Source organism: Eurypyga helias, unplaced genomic scaffold, assembly GCF_000690775.1.
Source record: "Eurypyga helias isolate BGI_N326 unplaced genomic scaffold, ASM69077v1 scaffold30746, whole genome shotgun sequence".
Taxonomy (NCBI): Eukaryota; Metazoa; Chordata; class Aves; order Eurypygiformes; family Eurypygidae; genus Eurypyga; species Eurypyga helias.
In genome coordinates, this window is record NW_010257724.1 from 2014 (window position 1) to 10732 (window position 8719).

Below are 8719 nucleotides of genomic sequence, written 5' to 3' on the forward strand. Positions count from 1 at the left end.
CTCAGGGGTTTAGAGGAAAAAAAAGGTTTGTTTTCATTTTAGTCTTGGTCTTGCTTGTTGAATGCGTGATGCTGGTGAGGCATTGTGGGTGTACATGCACATGTATGGAGGTGTGAATGTGCACTTTTTCTTACACATTGAACCTGAACTGGAGTGTAATGGAGCCTTTTTGAAGCTCAGGACAGTTCTTCCAGGCTGTTTTTCTGCTAAATTAGTAACTGCTAGTGCATGGAAAATGGGAATCACAATTTTCTGGAAATCACAATTTTCATAGAGGTTCACTATTACCAAGGCAAGACTTTTACTAACAGGAAGGGAGGGTTGTATTCCACCTAATAAGCTCACAAAAGGCAGAAAGAGACATAACAGGTGGCACCAGCATCATCAGTCTACCATTCACAAGGTAACAGAAATCCACTCAAAAATTTTATTCTTCTTTTGCTATTTCCTTTTTCTAGAAAAAGCAAGTGAGTCAGACAAAGATCCGGGTGATCTCTACCATCCTCTTCATCCTGGCAGGCTGCATTGTCTTTGTGACCATTCCTGCGGTTATCTTCAAACACATCGAGGGATGGACAGCCTTGGAGTCCATCTACTTTGTGGTTGTCACTCTGACTACTGTTGGCTTTGGTGACTTTGTAGCAGGTGAGCAGCTTCAAGCACAGCACCCCTGGGTGCTGTGCACCAGGGCCTTGGCTCTTAGAATTTGTTTTCTGGTGTAGAGGGGAGGCTTTTCACAATGCATTATATTCCAGTGAAATGATGCCAGGTGTTTCTGTTGGAGTTACTGTGCGGTAGGATAGCAGGTTGATTTAAAGTCCAGGTGCCTTGCTGTCTGCAGATCGCAAGCTTTCAGCAGTGTATCTAGATAATGGGAACCTCTAAAGTCCTGATTATCCTTTATCGTGCAATTAATTATGCACAAGTCAAATGACTTTCCCATTGAATTTAACATTTGTATTAGTCCATTAGGGCTCAATCTGAGGCTGACTGCAGAAGCAAGTTGCCAAAATGATGAATGGATGAAGCATATACCAAGTAGGTCTGAGCCACAGGGCTGGAGAAATCTCTGGTTGGATGCAGTAGTGGGCTGCTACTACAGGAGCCGCAGCATTTCAGAAACTTCAGGTTGTTCTCTAACCTTGGCAGAAATTTTGACATTGCAATTTCCGTGTTAAGGAAAACTCATGTAGGAAGAGAAGGACTAGTGGGCTATGCATCTCAGTGCTAGGAGTATATTCTCCAAGATTAATACAGTACTAGCAGAAACTATACATATCCATCCATATCAATTTCCAAAGAGGGAATCAAGATTGTTGGCTGGAGAGATGGGAGATTTTTTTTCACACAACTGCTTTGCTAACGACAAGGTGGTTAAAATAAAGTGGGTTTCTTTCCCCATTAGTGCATGACCTCTACTCCTCATTCGTGTTAGTGGTCTGATTAAAGGCATTAAGATGCCTGTGTTACAAACAGCCGTATTATGCTACTGTTGTATTACTTCCTATACATCAGTGAAATATGAATGAGTTAAAAACATCAAATGAAACTACAGGGATATATAAAGTTTTCTTTGCTGAAGAGCTGGAGACAAGTCTTTTTGTAAAGAATACCCTAATCCTCCTTTTTTATGACATTGTGGTATAGAAGACATGAATTAATGAGGAAAAAAAGGCACTGAACAAAGAGAGCCCCAGATATGAAAAAGAAGTGTTTTACAAGCATTCAGATACAGAAGTGATTGTATGAGCTTGGTCCATTTTAACCACTTAAATGTGAAAAGCAGCTGACTGGTGTTCTGTCTTTGTGGTATCACAGTGTGAAATAAAAATAATTCACTAAAATTTTATTAAGTGTATCACACTTCAGTATTGTTTTCTTTAATAATACATTAGTAAAAAAGCTCTGAATATTAGATTATTTTATATCCAACATGATTAGGAGAATATAATCCACAGCTGGGTGACTTTTAAACCTCAGGATTTTTCAAAAATCAAATGGAGGACCCTGAATGAGAAAACTTCAGAGACAGTCTCATGATAAGAGTTTAAGGCAGGTGATCACCAGGAGATTTGGGTTTTATTGCTGGTTTTGAGACAGATTTTCTGTCACTTATATTTTCTGTCACTTTAATCTCTCATTTCTCTGTCCCTTCAACATCACATCAAAACTACTACATTGTATTGGGTAAAACAGCATCAATGGAGCTATGCTGATTTATTCCACCTAGAACATGTCCTAGCTCTTGGCAAACTGGACAGGTTTTTTGTACTGCTGTTGGAGATACAATTGTAGATGGAGCCTGAAAAAAAGGATTATCTGATAGGCTGAAAAAAGTGGTCTCATACTTTCTCAGTCGCCTGATTACTCTGTAAGATAGACCTAGACAATCTGTTTCACAGCAAGCTTCCTCAGGGACACGTATCATCAGAGCCTCGTTGTACCATAGCAACAGCAGCCCCCACCTCCCATTGTTTCACACTCTTAAAGACTGGAAAAAAGGGAGTGAGTCACGCAGTCTATGGGAAGAGATTAACATCAAACCCAGTATTTGGGTCCCTGCCAATTCTCAAATGTCTGACCTTCCATGGGGATGTTTGAACACCGTACATATACTCATTCTCAGTCTGAATAAAATGAAACAGTCAGAGAAATGTCTCAGATTGCAAAAGGCTGAAGGGGAAATACTGAGCTGTGTTGTCTGGTGATTTTAATGGGGCAAAATCCTAAAATATCTCTCTAGTCCTACAGAGATACAGGTTGGTGTCTAGCTCTTGTCTAACCAAAGCTGGAGTCCAGGGAATATGCAGTCGTCTGCCTGCGTCCCCTGGTGGGCTTGCTTTTCAGGCAGAGACTTACACAGGTACCACCAAGGTGCTGTTTGTTCACCTGCATTGAGGGGTATGGCTGTGCCCACAGGACTGGGCAGACTCTGCTGCTTGCTCTGTTCAGCTCAGGTCTGTGCCCACCTCTCACTGGCTCTCATTCATGCAGTGCACATACCACTGTGATAAGACTGAGACTCTCAAAAGTGAATTTGTAGTTGCTTTCTTTTGGAAAAGTTTATTCTATTCTGTGGTAGGCAGCAGCCTGGCTGCTATTGCATTTATTTTAGGCTCTTTGTAGTCCATTAGATCTGTCAAATATCTCACATACTTGCTTTACCCACTCATCCTGAGACTTGCATGAAGACCATATAGGACATTTGTTGGTTCATTTGATCCTTATCTCCTCTTAAGGGACTGACCAGAGAATGCACCCCTATAACTGATATCTGAGCAGACAATATATCCATATTATCAGGGCTGAAGCACGGTTGGCTTCCTGTTAGATATCCTGATTTGGAGGGGCAGAAAAGCTACTTTTCTTTCTCCTTCACATAGGTCTCTCAATGATGTAGCTAAACCCAAAAAATCTGGAAACTCTATAAGCTGAGGGGGTTGCAACTGTAAAGTTTCTCAACTACCAGGTTTCAGGCAGATCAGAATAAGGAAGACTAAGGAAGACTAGCTGTATTAAACTTTTTTCTTGGAAATGTGTTCATGCTGTTGCAAGTACTATCAAAGCAGGAATTTTAGACTAGCTTCAAAGTATGAGCAACATAAAGAAAAGTGTTTACTCGGTGCTTTGGCAGGTCACAAAGCAGCAGAACAATAGGCAGTTTTGAAGAATCTTAAGAACAGACTGTGTCCCTCCCATCTGACAAGCCTCTTGTCTGTTATTAGAACTACAGTGGTGTTGGCAGGAGTCAAGAAATGCTTTCAAAAATGTCTCAGAATTGCAGATATTCTGTCACAAATTTGTATCTCATGATTCCTAAGCATAAGTATATGCTCATTTCAGGAGGAAATGCTGACATCCATTACCGGGAGTGGTATAAGCCCTTAGTGTGGTTCTGGATCCTTGTTGGCCTCGCCTATTTTGCTGCTGTCCTGAGTATGATTGGAGACTGGTTAAGAGTCCTGTCCGAGAAGACAAAAGAAGAGGTATGATTAGTAATTTCTCAGTGGTTTGTCATAAGAGAGCTCTAAGTGCCTGATTCCTGCTTGTCTAAAGAAGGATGCACCTCTACATGACCATTGCTCAATATTCTCCGTGGTTTACTCCACTGGCTGCCGTTGGTATCCAGTTACCTCCAATCTTTAGCTACTTCACAAAGGGAGGAATAGTGCCCTGAAGCAACCTAGGTTGTTAATCTCTAGCAGTACTACCGAATACACAGAGCACATCAGTAGTATTGCAGCAGGTCAGCCTTCACTCTGAAATTAGCTACAGAATTGTGATAAGAATTTCAGTGTTCTCTCTTTAAAAATTGGAGATGTATGAGTTTTAAAGACATTAGTTGGGTATTTTCATTATGAAACAAGAATCTGCCTTTAAGCCAGGAGTTAAAGATTTTCCCACCTTTCCCTGTGCCAGGGAGTATGGTTCTGCATAAAGGTTTCAATTCAGACCCCTTACTAAGTACCATATTATTAAAAATTGAAGAAACTGAGTACTCAGCATCAAGGAGAACATGATTAAATTCACTCAGATCACGGCCTCCATGATTCAAAGATAGTATTGCTAATACATCACTCAAATAAGGGTGGAAAACAGAAGGCAATTGCCATGACTCCAGAACTGAAGCCTATTGTGGAAGATGTTAATAATATAATTTCAGTTTTTAAGGCTATGTCCTCCTGTATTTCTAGCAAATCTAACCTGGCAGGGTTAGCCAAAGAGCAGCCATAGACCACGTTTGGCAGAAGGGTAGTGCTGTTTATCATGTATGAAGGCATGTGTGCTACCTGAGTCCTGGTGCAACCCCTGTGCATCTCCATTAATAAAGTCACCTTCACAGAGAGTTTGGCTGTCAGGTTGATCAACATCCGGCACCTATAGGTAGGAATCTGATCTCTCATGGTGGGTGTGAGATGGCTGCTGCCACAAGTCATGCAGTTTTAAATGGACACCTTCTCATCTGGCCTGAGGAACCAAAGATGACTTCCTTGTGTATCACTGAACGCAGAACTGAGTTCTGGCTACAGCAGCCCAAGCAAACCATTGGCCTTGGTGACCTCCTGCAGACATCGTACTCCTGAATCCATTCTCCTTTAGCTGAACTTTGGAAAAGGCCTGTGTTGACTGAAACAATGCTTGGTCATTTATCTTCTTTTTTCTGATTTCGAAAGAAATATTTCTTCAATACAGCAGCTGGCTTGAGAGGGTGGTATTTGGACAGTTATGCAATGGAAACCTCCATTCATTCTCAGTTACATTTGCCTCTGAGAATGAACCCTAGACTGGATCAGTCAGAGGCCCACTTCAAATTTTCTAGTAGGTATTTCCAACGTTAACTGCTCGGTGGCTCTGTGGCACTGAACAGAACCTTCAGTGGGTGTGAACAGTTCCATCCATGAGCAATATGGGAAAATACTTTAGTGTATTGCTACATTGGTTGTGGTGCTGTTCTGAAGCTTATTGGTATAACTATATGTGATTAATTTTGCCCACTCCTGACCATATACTTCTGACATTGTAGGTCAGGAAATTTGTTCTTAACCAAGGAGGGATTAGCATGAACACCTCTTATCATGTAACAGCTATACAATGTGTGGAGTGGCAAAATGTCACGTAAGCCATTAGCTAGTCACCAGCTGGTGTGCTTAGAGCTTGCCCAGTATAACCATGTTGCTGCTGAAGTTTGGGTCCAGATGGATGCACGGGAGCTGGGACTAAAAATAAAATGCTTGCGCTGCTGTTCTGTAGAAAAGACTGTCGCTTTATTTTGCCTTTTTTAAAAAAATTAATTTCTCTTTCCTGATGTTGTAAAGGTTGGAGAAATAAAAGCCCATGCAGCAGAGTGGAAAGCAAATGTGACGGCTGAGTTCAGAGAGACACGGAGGCGGCTCAGCGTGGAGATCCACGACAAACTTCAGCGGGCAGCCACCATCCGGAGCATGGAGCGCAGGCGTCTGGGCCTGGACCAGCGAGCCCACTCCTTAGACATGCTCTCTCCAGAGAAGCGCTCTGTCTTTACTGCCTTGGAAACGGGACGCTTCAAGGCCTCATCTCAGGAAAGCATCAACAACAGGCCTAATAACCTGCGCCTTAAAGGGTCAGATCAGCTCAACAAGCACGGGCAGGGAGCATCCGAGGACAACATCATTAACAAATTTGGATCATCTGCTAAGATGACCAAAAGGAAAAACAAAGACCTCAAAAAGACCATCCCTGAGGATGTGCGTAAAATTTACGAGACCTTCCGAAACTACTCCTTGGATGAAGAAAAAAAGGAAGAGGAGACAGAGAAGATGTGTAATTCTGAGAACACTTCTAGCACTGCAGTCTTGACCAACTGCATCCAGCAGCACTCAGACCTGGAGAACGGAGTGATCCCCAGTGAAACCAAAGAAAGGGAACATGGAAACAAAGCGTTACTTGAAGACAGAAATTAAATGTAAAAGATGCTTGACTTGAATTAACAATGTTAGTGTTTTATATACATATATATATTGAGACACGTGCCTTAAACAGACTCCTTATTCAGTCTGAATTATATAGCATTGAAGAATATTTCACTGTGCCATGAAGACTCAAGCTTGCTCTGCCAAAACAAATCAGGAACACAGCACTGCAGAATGGCAACAGAAAGCTACGCACATGGAAATTTCAGCCTGTATAAGATTCCCAGGGCGAGACACAAAGGAAGAGCTTGAACCATGGCTGTATCACCAGTGCATGGTATAATATTAGACAAAGGGCAGCGATGTAAGAAGAGCCTTTGAAAGGGATGAAGAAGAGTGTACCTTTGTAATGGAGTATGCCTCCATAAAGCCTTCCCCTGGTGATTAAAAAGAGGAGAAATTATTGGAATGAACCAGAAACTTTCAGTAAGGCTTAGTTTACATTTTGGCACGTGATCCAAGCTAGGGTTTTGTTTTGTTTTGTTTTTTCATTTTTGAATCAGATGCATTATCTTTCTAAACTCCAAAAGAATGTCCATGGACACAGCCACCAGCTGGGTGCTGGTTTGGAAAATCAACACAGACATATTTAAGGGTTGGATTGCTCTTTTCATAAAAAAAAAAAAAGAAAAAAACCTCCATGGGTACTTACCTTAACCAGTGACAGAAAAAAAAAAAAAAGAAAAGAAGCAAATGGATTTTTTTCTTGTGTAGGAAATATTCAGTGTAAAGTCACAGCAAGAAAGTGCATATGAAGAAAATGCAACATCTCGTGCTATGTTATTTAAAAGAAGAGAAACATTAACTTAATGATATTTGGCTAGGTGTATAAAATAGTAGGCCAACTCAGTTTTTTTAAAGAATTTCTCATTCACACTTTCTACCACTGACAAAAAAACCTTCAATTTTAATGCTGTAAGACTATGAAGACAGAAGGAAAGCTATAGCTTTTGCATGTCAGCCAACTTCTGTTCTCTGTAGCTGAATCTGAATTTTTAAAAATAGATATAAGAGCATATACACTATTCAGATGTGGGCCAGAGCTACCATAGAATCTCAGGGCTCTCTGTCCCTTTTGCTGGGTTTGGGTTTAGATGTAAACTACAGTCATAATCTCAGAAAAAAAAAAAAAAAAGTGAAAAGTAATTTAGGAAAAGAAGTTGAGAAAAATATGGTGGTAATCTTTTAAGTGCTTATAGCTTTAAGTGCCATTAATGCTGTCATATTTTGTAAGTTTTTAAACAAGTATTTGGAATTATTTGTTTCATTTCCTTTCAGTACTATCTTTGACATTTGCTATCTCTTTTCTTGATAAAATCTAAACATGAGCTCTCTGCATTTCTAGACTAACGCGAAATGTAACTGAACTGTGGGCATTTTTTGAAATCTTTTATGCTGTCTGGACATACGGATATAAAAGACAAATGTCCCTAGACTTCACAGTAAATATTTGAAGAAAAGGCTGCAAAATAATTAATGGGAATTGCAAAACACACTCAATTTTGGTAGCCTCAGCCTGTGGGCTACTGCCATTGCAGATGGAAGATTTTGCATGCTGGAAATGAGATACACATGATTGCACCAGCGATGCTTTCCCTGCGCCTTCACAAAATCCTAAATATGCCTGCAATTCAAACTGTAGGCTTATAGGTAAAGTAAGCATGGATGTAGGTGGCAGAGACATACCGAGTCTTACAAGCTAGGCAAACATTCAGACGCTGGTCATGCAGACACAGACTTTTGGAATTGCATGCCCACATACACAAAATACATACACAAAAATGCTCACTTCATTTTCTGAGACAGTTTCTGAGATTTTATGCACAATGAGCCGACTCAAAATCTAACCGGTCACCAGAATACATGATTGCCATGGCTGTGAATAGAAGCACGGCAAGGCAAATGCAAATGTTGAGTGTGCATATTTGTATATCTAATTGACTCTGCACATTTGCAGGAGTGAGACAAATTCCACCAGTGCAGAGGATGAAAGAAGTTCCTAGTATGTTCTGTCTGCTGGTTCACTTCACTTGAAGTATTATGTCATCTTTCTAAGTTTGTTGTCTGTCTGAAAATTAAAGACGAAAAAATGTTTGAAAAAATTCAGGTCATTTGGGTTTGCTTTAAGTCAATAAGATCCAACAGAAATTGAATTCTGCTTAGTTCACCAATGAATCTCTTAATGTGCAGGACAACACTGCGGCTTTCATGACTGGAGCAGGGCAGCCAGCCCAGTCCCCAGGGAAGGGTTCGTCTGACTCCAGAGCTGC

At 40.8% G+C, this 8719-nt stretch overlaps 1 protein-coding gene across 1 annotated transcript; it reads left to right on the forward strand.

The window, feature by feature from the left end:
• Positions 1 to 458: 458 nt before the first annotated feature.
• Positions 459 to 6890, forward strand: KCNK10 (potassium channel, subfamily K, member 10; the record flags this gene model as incomplete). The annotated part of the gene is made up of 3 exons (XM_010154133.1): positions 459 to 645; positions 3844 to 3986; positions 5817 to 6890. Coding segments are annotated over 3 exons (954 nt in total), but the record flags the coding sequence as incomplete, so codon positions are not given.
• Between the last annotated feature and the right edge of the window lie 1829 nt (positions 6891 to 8719).